The sequence below is a fragment of the Parambassis ranga genome, chromosome 13 (assembly GCF_900634625.1).
Source record: "Parambassis ranga chromosome 13, fParRan2.1, whole genome shotgun sequence".
Classification (NCBI taxonomy): domain Eukaryota; kingdom Metazoa; phylum Chordata; class Actinopteri; family Ambassidae; genus Parambassis; species Parambassis ranga.
Genome location: NC_041033.1, coordinates 9,439,638 through 9,461,381, shown reverse-complemented (window position 1 = coordinate 9,461,381; position 21,744 = coordinate 9,439,638). Strand labels below are relative to the sequence as shown.

Genomic DNA, 21,744 nt, shown 5'->3' with positions numbered 1-21,744 from the left:
TGAAAGAAAGTCAAACAAAGTATGGAGAAGCAGTTGGGCAACTAAGACAAGAATCAGATGCCAGTGCTACTTCAAATTCAGTTTTTCTATGGAGCCAGAAATAGTATTTCTATAATATTATTTTTTCATTATTATTAATAAGGCTCAGATCTACAGCGTTTATACAGGTATATGTTGTTGTTTAAAAGTGCCTAAAGCTGAAAGCAGCTCAGTGGGAATCAGTCGCTCAGTCAGTCTGGCTCTACATGGAGAAGGTCATCAAGCTGAGAAGGGAATATATTCAGCCAAGCTGCTTCAGAAGCGTTTCTATTTATAGTTTGTCATCAGAATATACAGTCCCTTTGCATACATTCTGCAGCTATTCTACATGTAGCTTGAGGTCTTTTGTTATTCAAATGCAACAAACAGTGTTTCCACACAGAGTTTTATTTATTCAAGGTACATTGATACACAGCTTGATATTACCATGCAGGTAAGAAAAATGCCTCTGGGTGAGGTATTGTGTTCAGGATGAAAAGCTCCAGGCTACGTTTCCTAAAAACAACCTTCACTCCAACATCAGCTTACGCTCCAGCTACTCACAAAACATAGGTGCTTTGGGGGAAACATAGTCCTAAGCAGTACAGAAAGGAATGAAGTTGCAGCTGAAATTATGAGGGTTTAATTACAAAAACATATCCTAACACAAACACCAGCTAGACTTCATAACATGTGGAACATATATGGCAGGACAGAAACCAGATCATTATCACTCGTCTGATACTTATTATTGATACAGCAGTCAAATAATAAATAATAGTAATAATAATAAAAGGATAATGAAAATTCACAGACATGTCATATTATTAACAGGCTATTGCATTCTCTCCCCCCCATCACAACCCCCCGAGTTCAAACAGGTATGAATTTGTTTACATGCAAATGTCACACCACATCTTCACTGTGCACACAGTGGCAGAGCACCATGGTGCTCACTAGGACTTCTCAACGCGCTTCTTCTTCTGGTACTTCCTGAACTGAGACTGGATAGCGACCGCTGCCTTTTCGGTCTCTGGGTCCTCCATGTCAATGTCAAAGTCCTCTGGGACGTCTGTCTTAGACGCGTCTAAAAGGGAAAAGGACAATATCGGAATAACTATCACTGACAAAAAGCCAGGTCAAGTAAAGAGAGCATTATTATTTTATGTACCAGTAATTGCAGGTTTACTTGGCTGTGATTTGAAGGCATTCTAAGAGATAATGCCTGCACAGGCTGAGGAAGACTCTGCTATGAAAAACAACATCCTGTCAAAGGAACACATTCTTAAAGGCACAGTACATCTTTATATATTTATCTACCCCAGAAACGACACATGATGATGTTATATTTGGCCAGGATCATCTGAATGTTTGACTTAATTGATCTGAACGTGTGTAAATGTTGCTAAAGGTATGCATTAGGATCTTTGGAGATTGGTGGAAAGGGAAATACGAGGGTATGCTGTCAAATGATTAGTGGGCAGTCACTGGAGTAAAATACTTGGAATAAGCTATAATACAATCACTGACAAATAAAGCAAATGTCTACTGCTGCAGTACTACAGTCATGTTCTTCATTCTTGTACCATTTGAGGAAGCTACCATATATGCTGATGTAGTGTGTAGATTGTAACATTTGCCCCTTGTTCCCTATAAATCCCATCAGTACTGGTCAGTTGCTTCGCAGGTCAAAGGTCAAAACATAGACTGATCAGCGGTTCTTAATCCTCTCTGGAGCTCAGCCAGCACTAACATGGGGGACACAACTGTAATCCAAATAAAAACTGATTCAAGGTGGTTTTAGCAAGGAAGAGAGTTCTTTATCTCCTCGTCAATGAAGTGACATGATGCACACCGTTAGTAATGCTTGTTTTGTTTAAAACATTAACTTAATAGCTTTATGTCTTTTTAATCATATTTCTTTAGTGGAGGCTACAATTATCAGACTCATCAAATAGATTGGTTGTGGATTAAAGTTTTAATTGATTAGACATACATCTTCATTCATTCACTGTGGCACAGGAATGTGCTGCACAGACAATCACACTCTGTCTCAAAGACACTGGATGCTACCAGATATTAATGATGTCACCTTTTTATTTTCTGGAGTAACTAATGATATCTCAACATGGTTTTACTCCATGTCATCGCCTTCGACACTCCTGCAAAGGATTGATCTGCATGAGTTTGATCAGCAGAGCTTACTGCAGAGTTGCACACACGACAGACGAGCATAAAAGCAGAGAGGAGACTCGTGTATTGACTGTGCAGCTAATCCTCGGCTTCCCATGGGGCCGAGCTTGAGTACCTCTCTCTCATGCTGTTCAAGGAGGAAACACTAACTGCTGTGTCAAGCCGAGCTTTGAGTCCTGCATTAATTGATATTGAATTTTCCAGCACTTTAATGCCTGCCGTTTTCATCCCAGCAGCCTTATCTATTGAGCTGTGCCCTCTGCCTTGTCAACACCAGACATGTTCATAATCTTGGTACCGCAAGCGGGTGACATTTTGTTTAAAAAGATGTCTAGATTTGCTGGACCGCAAAGTGAAGGAAGGATGTGATTGGGTGCTGCTTTCAAGTGCAGAAAGAAGGACAGTATGTGGAAAAATATGTACAGTGAGTGAGTTTAATAGCGGATATTGCCAAAAATGTTTTCTATCCGTACTTGTCACCACGGTAACCATGAAACTGGCAGTGGGGCTTGTTGCTGGCACTGTTTTGCCTTGTAACATGGTAAATGTTATGAAAGAGTCAGTTTTAACCCATCTTTTTTTAATGAAAAAAAGGGGTCATGATGTAGTTGATTAAACTGAGAAGTTATTTGTGCATTTCACTGGAACATTTATGACGTAAGTACGCTTAAATTGTGATTTAAATACATTATTCCCAGACATTCCCATTGTGGGAAATGATGTGTTACTGTCAGCTGATATAGGTGGTGCAAACCTGTGAATGAGTTTGTGAATGATGATCACCTGACTGCCTCCACCTGTCCTGACACACTCCACCCACTCACAACACCTGCTGCCACTTTTATCATTATCTCTCTACGTATATTACCCAGCTCATTTGCACATGGTCTTGATCTGACTTGATCTGCCACTGCAGTTTAAATTATTTATTTTTTTGTGTGTTATTCATTGTTATTTAGCTTCAGCTCATGCTGGTACATATGTTTACTACTGCAAATTTAATTTAGCAAATACAATTTAGTTTAATCAATCTAAAAGAACGACATCATCACCTTTTGATGAAGGCTTTAGTCCCGAAGGCAGATTTTCATCAAATTCTTGTGAGACTGGAGGCAGTGGGTGAATGTGACAATGATGGATCTTACTCCTCAGTTTGAGGATTCATCTTCTCCTCAACACACACAACAGATTACGAAGCATATTACCTCTGGCAGCAATTTCAGTGCCCCTGTCTTCACCTAATGTGTGTGTAATATGTGCTGTCAGAGCACCATTGTGGATCATATTGACTGTGCTTTCAGCTGTGAAGAGAGAAATGTACAATACTGGTGTGTGGTGTTTCACATGCTACCAGGCTGAAGCTCAGGAGATTTACTTTTTCATGATAGGACTAAACGGTGAGTTTTCAACTTTATCTTTGGACAGAACGGATTCTGTGTTGTGCTGGACACTGGAAAAAAAACAAGTTAAGTTCCAATGGACAATGTGTCACTGGCCTGTCACAAAAAAAAGGTTTTTACCAGCCCCCTGTGTGTGCCTGTCATTTGGGGCATGGACAGTGAGTATCCTGGGACTGGATTCTCTCTGAAAAATCATTGCCGCCCATTGATCTTTATATAATGTACAGCCAGCATTACATGTATGTGATGTATAATCTTATTTTTCATTCTCATTAGATATGTCCAGAATTGCTTTCCTCCCTGTGCACCCCTGAATGGATTCATAAGTGACATGATAAGACCATCCTGGGTTGGTTGCCTTTCGGTATGTCTCTTAAAAGCCACTCTGAAGCACGATGAAAGCCGGGACGTCTTATTGATTTCACTGCTTAAAACCAGTTGAGCCATGAGAGGGATTTGTGTGAGGGGGAAGAGGGACTTTCAGTCCTTGAGACAAGAGAGACAGATTGTGGAATGTAAATGGAAATTTACGTGTTTTGAACTTTCGATGTTGGATTGTGTGTGATATATATTTTTAGGTTTTTTCTACTTGAGTCTGAAGTTCAATTGTGACAATGAAATACCCGACAGCTGTGACAGACTGTATAGCCTGTAAAAATCTCAAATGGTGAAAGAAATGAAAGCAAACAATGACTGCATGCTACAAGGCAAAGACAGTTCATGCAAAAGCTTTACATTCTATAAATGAGCCTTCACACAAAAAGGAGAAAACTGATAAGCAACGTTAGATATTTATATGCAGGAAAATGTCAAAAAGACTGCACCACAGAGTTGTGTATTTCTGTACAGACATGAGTGTTGGAGCATGTTCAGGCCTTGTGTGTGTCATACTACGCCTGCTTGTTTTTTTTTTTTTTTGCGTCTGTAGTTAAAAGTCAGTGTGTGAAAGTCAAGGAAATATCAACGACCCCATGAGGCCTCGAAACACCAGAGGGGCAACAAACCATGAGAGAGACCACAGCGATCAATATACAAATACACATGAAGGACAGGCTCTATATTGATTGGCACCGTGTGCTGTATTTTCTCACTATATGTCAACTTTTATTTTGCTAACATCAGTGTAACCTACTTGGACCGGGTGGTAAAAAAAAAACGCCAACCGTGGGCTGTTCAAAGAGCTGCAGAGGAAGTGTGTGGTTTCAGCTTTTTGTACTGAACGGAATAATACAATATCTCAATATTGCACGATATCTCACAGAATAGCATGAATTCATTATGGCTATAATTTAGTACAGTAAGGCTAATTAAAAAGTGTTTTGAAAATGGGTCGTCTTCACTTTGAGAGCTTGTCGCAAGCTAATTATAAAAGGATGACTTTGATCTCTAAGGTGAGCCCATTGGAAATTATGCCTGCTCCTCTTACAAATGATGGGGGAGGGGCTGCTGCAGCAGCAGTGTCCACATTCTTCTTTATAAAGACCATTTTATGCTTACGTACAACTAGAAAATGCTTAGTGTTCAAAAAACATAGTTGACGTTTTTTTTCTTGTGAGTTTCAGAAGGTCATAATTTTAGATGACATCAAGCTAGGATGCTTTCAGTTATAAAGTTGTATCTAAACAACACTGGTTCAAACCCCTCATGCACTGTGAAGGAGCTGCAGTTATAGATGTGCTTAAGTTGGAACGATTGGACTTTTTTGTGTTGGTATGTTCAAATATTCTCAGCAGCTTGTTGTGTTTCCTCTTCAGCAGTTTCTTGATTGGATTGATTTAGACAGTGACTGACAGATGGGTCATCCAATCGAGTATTCTTATGAAAGCACCTGCCCCTCTAAACTTTTACGGATGAATTCCCAAATGTTTCAAATGATCTAACATCTGGTGCATCAGGTTAGCTCTCTGACATACAGTCTGCCTCTTCGGATACAGTACTCAGTTGAGTTAGTGTAGGTTAGGATAATATGGTTTATTTTGAGTTATTGTTTTGACTACCACAGGGATGAATATCATCTTGATCTGAAGATTTTATATGAAGATTTTCATGACAGCTACATAAACATCACTATTAAATACAAGCAATGACAGGCTTTTGTAGCCCTTATATATTTGTGTAAAAAAGTATTCATATGGACTTTACGTAACATTTGTAAGAAACTGAATACTTTTTACCTGGTAGGTCCAACGTGAATAAGCAGATGACAGCAGTACTTTCCCTATGATGAGCTTCTTACCAAAAGGATTAGCATGTGCTGCCCTAATGTTTCTGTTGAAGTGGTTCATGTGTGCAGTATGATGTAAAGCTGTACTAACATCTTTTGCACTGACAGTCACAGACTGTGTATTCAAAAGGTCAGTGAAGAAACGGAGCATACGGCACATACACAACATCTGGAATCCAACCATGTCAACCAATGTCACGGAAAGTACACACTCGTGTACATATTTGTAAGCGCATTTAGCTTTTTCTGCTTTTATTCCGCTGTATTTAACCATATGTATAATCCGCTGTAGCAGAGAAATGTAATATCATGTACACCAATGTCAATTTCTGTTTTTTTTTTAATTATTCCCACTTGAAAGCTAAATATAAGAGGGAAGAAATTAGTGATTTGAAGCAGCAGAAATGTTAAAGAAGAGGAACAGTTAGCTGCTTAAATAACTCTAAACTAAAATATGGACCAAGAAACAGCACCTTTAAACCTGGAGCAAAAGCAGACTATCCTCATCAGGAAACATGATATTTGATATTTCAGTCCTTGAAAATGGAACGTGAGCATATTTCTCTAGACACATCCCTGTGTGTTTGTGGTAGCTGTAGTGGTTTTTCTATAAATTCCAGTTTTAATATGATCTTTGCCTAACTCCTTACTCTGTTTTCAATGCCTAACATTAACCAATTGTTGTAATTAAAAAAAATAAAATTTAACCCTGCGGGCGAAAACAAAGCTTGCTCATGGACTCAAACCTCAGACTCCTTAGGCCCCGTTCACACTGGAGAAAGTCATTCCAGCTAGAGTAGGATTGAGCCCAGACAGCCTTTAAGCTGGATGCGTTCAGACCTATTTTCAAATCTGGCTAGCACACAGTTGTGTCAGCACTCAATCCGGCTTCATCCAGCGTGTTTGCTGTTCTCCAAACCACTAGGTGGCGCCTCGTAATATGGCTAATAATGTGGCTAGCCAGATTCGCTGCGTTCACACCTGAGCCACATTTGAGCCAATCCTGCTAGATCCACCTCTCGAGGGTGGATCTAGCCGGCTTGAAATCAAACTGGATTCAGCCGGATTGGAGGTGTTCACACTTGGAAAAAAAACACATCTGGATTGATCTGGATGCGGCCAAATCCTGCTTAAGCCACATTTATTTCCCCAGTGTGAACAGGGCATTAGTGAGGTCTGCTGCTTTAAATACCTGTCTGCCATCCCCAAGACACTTGGGGGATGGACTTCTGCGATTTTATTGGTCCCATGTTAAGATGATATACGGTTTTATGTTCCATTAATGCAAAGGTAACATAACATTGTATGTGGGGCAATAGGAACTCATTCAATTGTGCCGACTTGATGGACATTCAACACTCTCCTGCAGCCTCCTTGTTACTCCTGATATCAGCCCAACCAGCTCTGCTGTATCACAGCTGCATGTACTCATACCTACCCAGTTCAATATGAGTGTCTATGAATATGAATACATCTGTTTGTGGCTGTCCTTGAGCCCGTGAAAGGTTGTCTCTAAAGACGATGCTCTGCTGTGTGTTGGGGGATGTTGAGTGGGTGAGAGTCAATAGCAGCGTTACTCCCTTTTCACCTACTCTCTCTCTCTCTCTCTCTCTCCCCCGTCTCTGTGTATTAAGACACACTTCACACACGCTGGGAAAGCAGTTTTTACAGGCCACAAATTAATTTTCAAGGTCAGACAACAAAGGAGCGCTATGCTGCAGGCTATGTAGTTTACTTTTTCACTTGTTATTAAGAGGGTGGAAAGGCAGACCTGAATTTTACAGGCACTGAAAGGCTCCTGCTTCGTCATGTTTCAACTGCATGATGATAATCTGGGTTCTGTTAATTGCTCTTTAAAAATAATGTAGCTAAAATGTTGGTAGGACTAAACGCAGTAGTTGTTTTTTGGTCCCTAAATGGGGTCAGTTGCTGGATAAGGTTATCTTAAAGCTTCTTTTAATCCCAAATAATGCAGAATTTGTTCGGAACGTGGAGTCCACGCACAGAGATAGATAGAACAGAAAATCAAGATATGTGAGCATAACATTGAGAGCTTGTTGTATCTAAATGTCATTAAGACTGTATGTTACTAAATTTGTGTGCTGTTGGTAATCCCCTGACGATCTGTGGGCTAAAAGGGGCGAATGTAATTAAAGTACTATTTTATTAGCTCATAGTCTCATAGTGATAAAAAAGTAACAATAATTACATTTACCACTTTTAATCTGAACAAAAGAAACTTTAAGTCATTAGGCCAAAAAATTTAATGAAATACCAACTTACACAAAACGTGCAATGTGTGTGAGGATTTCACTGCCGTGCACAAAGAACACAGAGTAGCTTCTGTAGCAGAGAAAATGAGGCATCTGCAAACATTCAGTGTCAGAGAATGCTGTTTCAGTCCCTGTCGGGTCAAGGTAAATTTGTAAATGATATAAGGCCACTGTCAGTATTCCACAGAGCGGTTATTCACAGATTCACTAAAGTACAGAATTCATGTGCTCGTTGTACGTGCTTCCATCTCAAACAGGGATTTGGTGCTGAGTCAGAGCGACACATCATGTCGCTGCTATGATTTAGAGGAGGTGAAAGCAGGGGGGGATGATTTTCTCGTTGAAGCCTTTATTTGCTTCACTGTGATAGGTTTAATGACAGAAAGCCCAACAATAAACATGATTTGTTATGCTCTCGGTGCATGGAGCTGATCTTTTATTTCCCCCAGGATTGAACTGATACATTCGCTCTATCAGAGAGATGCATTTACAGGAGCTGATGGTCATCTCAAGCTTGTCTCCTGGTGTCTGTATTGTTTTACCCAGCTGAGTCAGGATCATTAGAGTGGAGCGCAGCTTGGCAGAGTGATTTACAAGAAAACCGTAAGGCTCATGGGGAATACAGTGTAACATATACGCATACTGAACCACAAGAACAACCTGCAAGTTGATTTAAAACCAAGAGGGATGTCCTCAAAAGTGGGAAGTTTGTTTTAGACTGCAAGTCATTACTATTAATGTCCAACCTCATGGCACCATTCTTGACCCTGGTGGATAAAAGACGCTGATAGTTTGATTTAAAAAAACAAAAAAAATACTAATCAACTTGCTAAGTGTTTTTCCATGTCACTTGAGCGATGACATGACACCCTGAACTCTTCAAAGACCTTAATTGCATCTGACGGATAGCCCTGGGGGGTTGTGTGTATGTGTGTGTGTGTGTCCTTCACCATGTTACTGTCAATCATGTGACATGTGCCTTTTAAAGGTCATTTTGGATACATAGACTATCAGGTACAGTAAACTCTGTTCCACCCCCGCTTCACTTCAATCAGTCTCCGTCTCTCCTGACACAAACTGTCCTGCTGCTTCAAAATAAAAGCCATAGTGTGATGTTTTTCTTTTACCTTGTTCACCAGAGGTCTTGTTGTTGCCAGCGGCTGCCCCAGATCCTTGTCTCTGCAATAATAATAATGAAAAAAACAAAAAAAACAGTTAGTACATTCTCTTCAAACAGGCATTTTCCTCAAGCCTGTCATCATACTGTATCTGGAGATTTGACTACATGCCGCTGCTTTGTGCCCTTCAGCAATTAAGCCTTGTCCTTGTGATTGTTCTGACAACCACTCTGAAGTATTTCAGCCAGCGGGCTCTTTATTCAGACCATGCGAGCTGGTCAGAGGATGCCCTGCAGGCTGAGAGTTGTGTGACAGTAAAAAGGCCTAATATACAGCAGGAGTGACACAATGTTGGCATTGTGACACCAGTGTCACAGAGAGCAAATGACCTACAGTTCCTTCTTTATTATTACTTTTAATATAATTTATTGTTTTTACAAGAGAAAAGAGAAGACATGGTTTAAAAGCAGAGGTCAGTATGCTGCAGCATGCAGAGACACCACCATATGTATTGCTTGCATGTTTTTTCTACCAGGCAACAGATGTGTATACGTTTCTGCTTGGCAAATACATTTTCAGCTGTGATGTTATATAACCATACAAAATCACACATTTAGCTGATACAATCATTATACCCACTAAAGCAGCAGCATTTATCAAAATGTCAGCTTTCATAATTCCACAGGCGTCTATTTACCACACCATATTACCTCTGCATCCCAAACACACTGCATGTGCTTCCCATCTCTTGTAACATGACATGTCGTTTTATCTTGGTGTACTCAAAATGAATGTGAACACATGGGAGCTTGTAGGTTTCACCGCTTAATGAGATGTGCACTGTGTTCAGACATAAATTTAAAATTTCAAGTAGTCAGCTCTTTGAAATAAAATCCCTCCATTTGTATGTTCAGATCTTTTGGGTTCAGACAGGTAGTGACAGCATTAGAGGTGAGGAAAGGGGAAAGCAGTTATTGCAACAGAGAAGAGGAGTGACACTCCATCACATTGAGCAGATTAGTCAAAGCTATTCCTAGAACCATAGTATAGCTTTAATAGGCAGCAGCACAAGAAAGGGAAGGGATATCACAGGCAGCGACAAAGGGAAGGAAGCATGGCTAATAAAAGGAGCAAGGATAGACTGAGAACAGGAATTAAGGAGGAATGGCTGTGGAGAGGAGTTAAAGCATGAGCATTTTATAAGACATTATTGAAGAGGCTCAAGGGAGAGATTGTCCTGAACAGGTACAGCTTTTTACTACAAAATTTGCAGTTCCATGTGTATCAGTAACTGAAAATTTATGTACCGTAACTTATGTTTGTGTTGAACTTATTTTATCTGCCCCTGTGGCAAGAAACACTGCGGTGAAACTGAGTGTGCGTTTGTTTCACTTTGTAGTGATCATCACCAATATCCTTCTGGCTTGTTGGAGTACTGCATGTGAGTGCATCGGGTGTATCCTCATACTGCTTCACTCTATGTAGATGTAGACCAATAGACACAATTATATTAGAATAAATCAGTCTTAAGTTAACATTGATGATTCTGTGAGAAGTGTCAAAAACACAGTGATGGAGATAATTTGTTGATGCAATACTCAATACTCAATAACACATCATCAAATAGTGAAACAACACTGATTAATGAGGGATGATTACCAAACATACACATACACTGACTTTCTTCTAGAAAAGCTCAGCACCCGTGAAAAACTTCACTACAATTTTTTTTAACCCGAGTTTACAGCGACGCATTGGAACATTTTTACACTTAACCACTAACACAGCGAACATTGGCCAGAGTGGTCAGAGTTAATGCAGCTAAGAACCTGATAGCATCAAAAGATCCTTATGTTTGCTGCTCCTCTATATCAGCCCATGCTAATTAATTCAGTATTAGCTGTTAGCTGTAGGCCTGTATTTAGGACCGCCTTGGTGGCCCATTTATCTTCGCAGCCACAACTCAAGTATTCAACAGAGAGTAAGAGAGCAGAAACTACAACCCTCCGTCACTGCCACAAAAAAAAACATTCATTTCTGCAGGGAATGCTCCCCTATGGAAACTCCTTGAAACTGTCCAAACAGCAGAGAAAGTTAAAATTGATGATGCTAATAATAGTTTTTGTAATGTGATTTACATCTAACACACACACAGTGTTAGAAAGCTTTAGGGTCTCAGTGTAACCGATGTGAGTCAATATCACTCATATGAAATTATATTGCAGAAATTACAATGTCACCTTATCATGAGTTTGCACAGTTTAATACCAGCTGACTGATCATTTCTCAGCTTGGGTTTTCATATGTATAGGAGCTGTGAGGACTTTTTTTTCCTGTAGTGGAGAGGAGAGCAGGATCAATACCTCCCTCTGCAGTTAAGATGTACTATACAAACATTGGCACCAGGAAGATAAATGACTAGAATCAACTCCCTGACTGCCTCCTCTGCTCTGCAGGGAGAAAAAGGAAAAGGGGTAGGGAGGGGGAGAGTTTCAGTATGTAGTTATGTTGTGAAATACACACAAAGACACACAGTGACTGGAAACCGAAATATCCTTACCTAAGCCTTTAATTGCATAATTGCTTAAATATCTGACATTTTGAGAAATATGAGAAGATCAATATCTGTGATGCTTTATGTTGACTGTGAGAGCTAATGTCTGTTCACACACCAGAAGAGGTCTGGTGGATTAGCATAGGATCTTAAAGCATAGCATCTTAAAAACTGTACAATCATGGTCAGGAGGTCATAAGATTCAGTATTTTGTCCTGTATCTGGCATACACTAACAGTGTAGTGTGATGCAGCAGAAGTGTGATCTATCATGACTGAAGGGATTGAAGTATGGAAGTAGGTTTTGTTTACCAGCGTTGGAAAAGGATGGAGCAGGTTCCTCTGCAGGGTGGCTCAGTTTTCTCTGAGATTGCATGAGAAGTTCAGGAAAAGGTCAGATTAGATGCGGTGCTTCCCTACAAAGCCTGCCGAGATGGTTTTCCATCCGCCCTGTACTACAGGGTCACAGGGGGATGGTTTTATTCCTCTCTCTAAAGGCCATGGATCAGACAGGCATTCCCTCAGAAAAGCTTCAAACAGGGAGGCCAGTTGCCAACATAGCAGATTGTGAATTTCTAAAATATTGTTGTAATTTAAAAGAGTAAGACACAATAATGGAGACCCGTTTATTTTGATTCAGCATCTATTGCTTATGAGGAGACAGATCGACTGCGGTAAGATTATAACTTCTGTCAAGTGATGTAATAAGTAATTATTGTAGTGGGTTTTAGTTTGACATTTAATATTGATTGTTTGTTTTTTATTCGAGCTTGGACAGATTCAGAGGGAATCACGGGGGAGTAGGCTGGGTGAGAAAACATAGGGAGGAAATGGTTTCATTTAGGTTGCATGTATCTGCTGCCTCCTGAGGGATTTAGCTGCAGCTAGGAACCACAACCTTTCCACAGTGTGCTCAAAGCTTTCCCATTTGGTCATGTCAGAAGGCCTTCCATGCTGTAATAGCCAAGGAGTTGAGAAGGCATCATGTTATGTGTCCTCCTTTCCGAGCCTCTCTCTGCATTATTAATCCAATGCTTTCAATGAATTTCAAACGGCGTGCGCTGTGCTTTGATGCTGGGGAGAGGCATGGCTGTTGAGAGGCTATGAGGCACCCGCATGAGCTCAGAGCACAACACACTGCTGTCTTTTGGGAAGGAACACCTAATTTAACCCTCATGCGTTGTTCGGGACATTTTTGTCCTCTGAGAGAAATTTTTCTGTTTATTTTGGCCATAACTTTGTCAATATGTGGACAAATTGAATCATTTTTCCTCAATAAGCTTAATTTTACATAAATTTTGTTAATATGATTTTAAAATTTTTCATAGGTCAACGGTACACTGTGGGCAAATTTTACCCCCTAATGTGTTGTTCGGGGACAAAAACGTCCCCTAACTTTAACGGTTTTAAAAATATATTAGATAAATATTTTTTTGAAATTTTTTTGCATAGACCTTTTAATTAACTTCAGTTCTAATCAACAGTAGTGAAAAAATCATTTTCCCCCAGGATTGTAACCCTTTAATCACCAATTTTATAAGGGGTGGTGCTGAAAATTGAAAAAAAAACACACAAAATGGCTCATTTTTAATAGAAAAGGTGAATGTGGACTGGATTCTTTTTAACCTTTATTATAGTCTTGGTCATGTCAAACATCAGTAAAAAAATTGACTTTATTGCATTATTAGTTTTTGCACAGCACTGGATTTTCTTTTTTTCTCCCATTTTGTCCCATAGACTTACATTATAAACACACTTTTTTTGACTGCACAGCCATGGCACTAAATAATCATGCATTCTTGATTGTTGGTGGTTTACCCTGTTGGTAGGAGGTAACATTTGTGATTTTTACAGTTAACAACTTAATTACCATATTAACCCTTTACCTGCAGGCCTGTGCTCATGTACTGTAGTTTCTGGCTTAAGTATATGGAGTTATAGGGAGTATTTTAGCACATAATTGTGTGTCTACACACTGTGTGTGTATGTTAGAGAGGAAGAGAGCCATTTGCACACTGTCAGGGAAGGAAAGTCAGGAAAATAAAGTTACTAAGTAAGTGAAGTGTACCTAATTCAGACGTACAACGGCAATGCATAAGCATGTAAAATGAAAACATCCAGGAGTTCTGGCGTCTGAAGTTGTGGATGGGTAAAATAGCTGTTTTTTTTTTTTTTTTAGCTTTCGGAAAACACGTCCTCCAGTAGAGTGACTTTACTTTTAGGTTAGTGTCTCAGTTGAGATCACTGAATTAGTCTAAGTGAGGTCTAAGTGCCCCTTTTCCATGGTGTGTTGCGCTCCACACGACCATACGTACATGTGCATGTTACTAAATAGACACCATAGATAGATAACTTGATAACATAATAAATAATCATTGACTAACCAAATCTAATCTACAGTTTAGTCCCCTACTAAAATTAGTATTAAAAGTAGTTTAGTAAAGTAAAGTAAAGTAAATTTGTTGCAGCCCTAAAAGTAAGTGCCGGGCCCTTTGATGCTGAGAGGTTCAGACTAAACAAAACAAAAACACTAGTGGACTTGCATGCATCCTCCTGGTCATTTAATGGTGACAAGAGCAGCAAGCAGCATGAAGAGAGGATTCACCTGTGCATGAGTGAAGGATTCACTTGTGAACGAATGAAGGATTCGCTTGTGAACAAGTGACGGATCTACTTGTGCAGCCTTCACAGCTTCACAGCCTGGCCCTTCATAGAGCCAGGCTGCACAATCATTTCCAGAGATTGTGCACAAGTGAATCCTCTCTTCATGTTGCTTTCTGCTCTTCTCACCATCAAATGACCACAAGGTCACATGTAAGACCACTTGCCTTTTTGTTTTGTTTAGTCTGCACCTGTAGACATCAAAGGGCCACACGTGCATAGCAACACTTTCTTTGTTTTTGTTTACTATGAAGACTCTGTGGTTGTGTGTACTCACAGACAACAAGATCAGTGTGCAAATGGCTCTCTTCCTCTCTAACATACACACACAGTGTGTAGACACACAATTATGTGCTAAAATACTCCCTATAACTCCATATACAAGCCAGAAACTACACTACATGAGCACAGGCCTGCAGGTAAAGGGTTAATATGGTAATTAAGTTGTTAACTGTAAAAATCACAAATTTTACCTCCTACCAACAGGGTAAACCACCAACAATCAAGAATGCATGATTATGTAGTGCCATGGCTGTGCAGTCAAAAAAAGTGTGTTTATAATGTAAGTCTATGGGACAAAATGGGAGAAAAAAAGAAAATCCAGTGCTGTGCAAAAACTAATAATGCAATAAAGTCAATTTTTTTACTGATGTTTGACATGACCAAGACTATAATAAAGGTTCAAAAGAATCCAGTCCACATTCACCTTTTCTATTAAAAATGAGCCATTTTGTGTGTTTTTTTTTCAATTTTCAGCACCACCCCTTATAAAATTGGTGATTAAAGGGTTAAAATCCTGGGGGAAAATGATTTTTTCACTACTGTTGATTAGAACTGAAGTTAATTAAAAGGTCTATGCAAAAAAATTTCAAAAAAATATTTATCTAATATATTTTTAAAACCGTTAAAGTTAGGGGACGTTTTTGTCCCCGAACAACACATTAGGGAGAAAAAAAGAAAATCCAGTGCTGTGCAAAAACTAATAATGCAATCAAGTCAATTTTTTTACTGATGTTTGACATGACCAAGACTGTAATAAAGGTTCAAAAGAATCCAGTCCACATTCACCTTTTCTATTAAAAATGAGCCATTTTGTGTGTTTTTTTTTCAATCTTCAGCACCACCCCTTATAAAATTGGTGATTAAAGGGTTAAAATCCTGGGGGAAAATGATTTTTTCACTACTGTTGATTAGAACTGAAGTTAATGAAAAGGTCTATGCAAAAAAAATTCAAAAATATATTTATCTAATATATTTTTAAAACCGTTAAAGTTAGGGGACGTTTTTGTCCCCGAACAACACATTAGGGAGAAAAAAAGAAAATCCAGTGCTGTGCAAAAACTAATAATGCAATCAAGTCAATTTTTTTACTGATGTTTGACATGACCAAGACTGTAATAAAGGTTCAAAAGAATCCAGTCCACATTCACCTTTTCTATTAAAAATGAGCCATTTTGTGTTTTTTTTTTTTCAATTTTCAGCACCACCCCTCATAAAATTGGTGATTAAAGGGTTAAAATCCTGGGGGAAAATGATTTTTTCACTACTGTTGATTAGAACTGAAGTTAATTAAAAGGTCTATGCAAAAAAATTTCAAAAAAATATTTATCTAATATATTTTTAAAACCGTTAAAGTTAGGGGACGTTTTTGTCCCCGAACAACACATTAGGGTAGTGTTTGCGAACAATGCATGAGGGTTAAGGCTGCTGTTTGATGCAATTCTGAATTTCAAAAAAGCTCATTACTTGAAGTTTGTGAGATATATGGGTACAACACACTCCGTGATGTTTACCTGTCATGCACGTCAGAATGTTTTCTCCTTTCATTTGTCTGACAGGCACATAGTGAAGTGAAGCGACTTTTCAAATTGCTTTGTGGTGCTTCATATTACAGTTGAGCTCTCCTCCAGCTCCCCTGCAGCTCCAAACAAATATCACACCCAGATAAGAGCAATGTTTTGTTCTTCTTTGGTTCTAATCCCAGTTCAAAGAGTAACTAAGTCTCTCCAGCAGCCTTTTGTAATGGCCATGAAATTAGCTGGTTCCTTCAGCAGCCTTTTCGCAATAACACTAATATAGCCCCCAAAAACTGCTGTAGAGCCAGATGAAAAAAAAGAGGAGTCCAGTCAAACTGCACTGCCTTAGCTGCCCTCAAGCTGTTCATGTTTGCTTTTGGTGTTTGGTGGTGGGCAGCTTTGTTGCAACAAGACCAGCTGCAAATGCTGGATAGTTTTGCCTTTGCATCACTGAAGTATTCCCATAGTGCAGCCTTATATTCACTAGAATTTACAAAAAAAAAAACCTGTAGACACATTCATTATTGTAGTCTGTTTATGTAGGTGATATGAAAGCACCCTAAATTTATGTTTTCATATCTTTTCAGAGGCATATCTATGATTTGTAGGGCCCTCCTTTTTCTGTCAGTAGGGCAGAAGGTGTGTTATCATCTATTCTGATGAGTCATTAAACAACAACACCACCAAAAACACATCTGCTGGCATCTCTGCTTGGACCTGTCACTATGGTAACAGAGGAAAATGGATAAGTTTGCCTTCAAGGCTTTGTATGAATAATCTCTAGACTTATTATTATTTTAACCCAAGTGCAACTAAAAAGGAAAGCACAGTGAGAGAGGATGAAACAGGAAAAGAAATGCAGTGTTTCCCGCAGACCAGTTGGCAATTTGTGGTGGCATCTTGGCGCCAGTGTCACATCGGTCAGCGAGTCTGTCATCAGGGTTTATACAGGTTAAATATACACCTGCATGCTTATCTAATGGCAGTTTTTGAAGCTACAAGAAGCATTTTGAATTTATTCAGTTAAATCTTAGATCTGAGAGATAAGACAAATATACATTTTACTAGAACCCTGCCTGGACCTTCCCCACCTCAGCTCCATACATTACAGGCCAGTAGTATTAGTTTGCTCATACAATTACCTGGCCTTTATATTGGAGGAAGACCTGTCTTTAAAAGTTTTTAGTTGTGCCTAGTTTAGTTCCAGTCTTTAGATTCTGTGTCATTCAAGGAATGATTACAAAAACAGCTGAAGCTGAAGGTTTTTATTTCACATATATGAAATATATGGTCAACACTGACCTCATCAATACATTAATAACATAAATATTATTATTAGATATATGGAACCACTAAAGGCACGACAAGGCAACTAACTCAAATAAAACCATTTTTGATGTTATTATTCTTTATGTGACTGTGGGCATATAACGTAGTTTATCTTTCACCATATGTTGCCTAAATTGTTTGCTGCGTTACCAGCTCCGTCTATGCTAAATTAGGGTGTGCAATGTTCTATTATCAATAATGTTGACCGTCCTCTCTGTGCAAATATCTGCTGATTAGGGGTTTCCTTTTAACAGTTTAGAGGCGTCGGGTGTGCGGATTAGCTGCGGTATGTGTGCATGCATGTGCACTTATGTGTGTATGCGTGTGTGTGAATGAGAACGAGAGAGAGAGTTGCGTGGAGTTCAATAAACGGAAGGATAGCTATGTTATGAAATCGCATTGGCGAAAAAAAACCAGAATCAATTTGTGGTGGAGGGTGTTCATTATGTGGCAGCCCGCCATGAATTGGTCTATGTGTGGGAAACCCTGAAATGACAGCGGCCCGACATCAGTGCCCAGAGTGAAAGGCTTTGGTTGATGGATCCATTTAAAGGAATGTTAATATTTGAAGCAGATTGATCTAAGAATGAGGCCGTGTCAGTTCAAAACAAATACAATTAAGCCATTTTATTGCCACAAAACTGCAGTTGCTCAAAGTGACCACTTGAGGCTTGCTTCAAACAAACTGATGCTGTCCGGTTTTGATGTGATTCCCTTAAATTGATTCATGTTGAAAAATTTAAAATGTGTTAAATGTCTTTCAAATGTGAGCATGCTTCAATTTTAGTTCTGAGGTTTTACCATGACAGCGAGGTCCATGGCACAAAGCTTTGTGTCTCTCCTCTGAGCCAGCATCACTGTAGATGTAAGTGCTGCTTGGCTGTCATGTTCAACTCACACCAGGCTCCGGCGGGGCTTAACAGGTCACAGCTTGGCTAAAATTCAAGACTTGAGCAACTTGAGGTCTTTGTGTTTATGGCCAGAGTGCACGGCTCGGCACAGAGATGATGAGCAACTATAACGCTCCCGAGGGCAGCAGAGAGAGGAGGAACCATTACAGCTGAGCAGGTCTGGAGCTGAGCCAGGTGTAAATTGTAATAACAGTAGCTTGATGAGTGATATTACTATAGGGGAGAGGGGCAATCCTCATTCTGCACATAAACCTGCACACTGGTGAAAGCAGTGCACCTGTAGATTTATCAGGCATGCACAGACACACCATTTACTCCAATGTGAGAAGGAGAAATGAGTGGATGAGAAAACAATTAAGCAGAAAAAAAACAGTAATTACACGACGCTGACAAGGGAGATGGAGGGCAGAGAGATGCATATTGTACCTCTCGTTAATCATTACCAGACTCAGGGGGACACAAGATCAGCAAACAATGTTTTGATGTGTGTGTGTGTGTGTGTGTGTATGTGTCTTTATGTGAAATACACAAACATATTTGCAGCAAGCTCTACAGTACAGAATTTGTGCCTCCAGGCTTTCAATTAGGACTCTATAAGGAGAAAACATCCAGAACAAACAGGAACACAGGCACGAAAACAGTCTCCTAAACACAGGGCGAGTCAAGCAGAATAACACAGGATCCAGAAGCATACTGTAAGCACTGTGCACATCAGAGAAATGTAAATATGTTTTATCTCTGATTGGGCATCCAGCAGGGGATGGGGAGGGAAGAGAGCACGGAGGTTTTCAGAGAGAATACTCCGAAATATTCTCCTGCTTTCATTCTGCTCAGAGCGAGCCTCTGTTTTCCTCACTGCCAGCCAGACCCTGCTTTCTGCCCTGCAGAACAGCATGCTGGAGGCGAGCTGCCACTTTCAACCTGATTTTTTTGTGTGATTTATTTATTTTGTGGTTGATGTGTGGTGGCGTAAGGGGAAATTAAAATCATTAAACTACTAGTTTGTTCAAATGAACTCAGATTTAATCTGTGTGGTTACATCTAAATAAATCGGATTCATAAAAAAAGTCTTTTTTTTATTAGTGTGTATAGCCGAGTAAAGTTTAAAGGTGAAAATCGAATCATATTTACAACAATCATTTAGCTTAGCTTAACTTAGCATAGACTGAAAACAGGTAGAAGCAGCTGGCCTGTGTTGGGGATAGGTTTTGCTACATTTATGCCTCACATACACACTACTTTAGCAAACATGTCAGTGTGGCTGACCCTGACACATTCGCTTTCTGATTGGGGTCTTATCAGCTGGGTCAGCATGGGTCTTGTTTACATGCAGGACACTTAGATTGTTACAGAGATGATTTCTGAAGCTGCTGTTAAACTGCTCAACTGGAAAACACTTCTTTTTTCAACAAGCCATTTTAAAACAAAACGTTTGGATGTGACTTTAGCTTAGAAGTAACTTGTAATTGCAAGATGAGATGGAGAGCAGCTTACTGTCTACTGGCTGTAGCTTTGGTGATGTCGATCTTCTCTCATACTCATATAATGATTTCCCAAAATGAGATACAACATTTTTAATAGGGCTCTCTGGTGCATAGCGATGAATCAACGAACAGATCTAAGGCACTGACATGGAGGGATGCGTTGTTTCTATGAGTGACATGTTCATAGCATCCTATAATAGCACTGAGCTCTGCTGCCATAAAGTGACGTTCTGTGTACTAAGATGCTGCTCTGCTGAAACATGGTTTCCCTTTTGATCCTGTAACCTCACTCTCCTCCTGCCTCTTCAGCTCTTCAGAAATCAGCCTCACTCTGCAAGCAATGGGAGTGGGTGTCTGTGTATGTGTGTGTGCTCTTAACTACAAGTGTTTCGTGTGTGCGTATGTTTGTGTGCGTGCAGGGTTGTGCGTTACAGACCACTCATCTGTATGAGCTCCATTGGCAGTTACATAAACCATACTGTCATGAAGGCTACAGGGCATACTGAAGCATTGCCAAATCAGTGCTAGGTCAATAACTCCCCGCTGCAGATTTTTTGGGATTTTCTTTCTTTAGTTGAGCAGCCAGTACATGTCTGTCTGAAAGCAAGTAGGAAGTAGGCGGGTTCTTACTCTTGCAGTGCAGCATGGAGGTCACTAATTACCATGAAACATAATTACTGAGTTTCCCTGGGACCTTTCTTCTCTGAAAAGACAGACAGTAGTTTGACCACAGTAATTAGAACATAAAGAAAGGCATTTGTTTGCCACAGAGCAGCATGTATTAAGACTGAAGTGTATCTAAGTTGTCAGTCCAGACATGCACCTGGTATTTCTGCTCAAATCTGCAGCCAGAGAAAATGGCAGTATACTATTTAATAGTGACACCCCTCATTTATTTAGTTATAGAGTTATCTCATTAAACTATTGATACTGATAACATTTGTTATGCTAAACTGCCCTTTTCCTCAGAGCATAACTCTCACTACTCACTCTTCACCACAGTGTTGCCTGTAATGCTAAGCATTAGTGTCATAGTGTCACGACCTGGTGTTTATTTATGGTTTTGGTTTTCCTTGTTTTGGGTTTTTAGGTTGATCTGTGTTCAGTTATTATTTTCCTGTAGTCCTGGTGTTTTGTTTCCTTGGGTTTGTGTTTAGTTGTCTTGTCTTGTGCTTCCTGTTTTACTTTGTTAGTCCTGTCCTCCCTGTGTATTGTCTTGAGTTTTGCTTCCTGTGTTTTCCCTCCTTGTTGATTACCTGCCCTGCCCTCATGTGTGTCACCTGTGTCTCGTTGTCTTCCCTGGTCTTGTGTATTTAGTCTGTGTCTTCCCCTTTGTCCTTGCTAGTTCGTCTCGTCTGGTGTAGGGTTTGTTTTGTTCCATGTTTCGTCCATGCCATGCCATGCCTAGATCCTCGCCTACTCCATGTACTTCTGCCTGACCCCACCAGGCTCCAGGTAGAAGCCTCGTTCATGCCTTGTTTTTGCTCTTGCCTTTTATGCCATGTGCCTTTTTTTCTGAATCTAGTTTTGCCACGCTAAGTGTGATTTTTGGTTAGTTACTTTGGACTCTCCTTTTTGACCACGCTAGTGTGATTTTTAGTTTTGTATTGTTTTGCCCTCCTGGCCTTTAAATAAAAGACTCTTTTGGATTTTAACCGCTCTGCGTCCTGCAACTGTGTCCTCACCTCCTTACACAAACCCTGACACATAGTGCTTTACTATGTACAACTAAAATGTGAGTCAGGAGGTGTTAATACTTAAGTATGAAAAATCACAGAACTACA

At 39.7% G+C, this 21,744-nt stretch overlaps 1 protein-coding gene across 1 annotated transcript in view; it reads right to left on the bottom strand.

The window, feature by feature from the left end:
* Positions 1-407: 407 nt before the first annotated feature.
* pcp4b (Purkinje cell protein 4b) overlaps positions 408-21,744 on the bottom strand; it is a 31,269-nt gene continuing 9,932 nt past the window's right edge. The window contains exons 2-3 of the mRNA XM_028420174.1: positions 9,236-9,287; positions 408-1,105 (exon numbers count right to left, since the gene is read on the bottom strand). Coding sequence (XP_028275975.1) covers positions 975-1,105; positions 9,236-9,287 — 183 coding nt within the window. The 3' untranslated portion in view covers positions 408-974. The remainder of the gene's footprint in view (positions 1,106-9,235; positions 9,288-21,744) is intronic.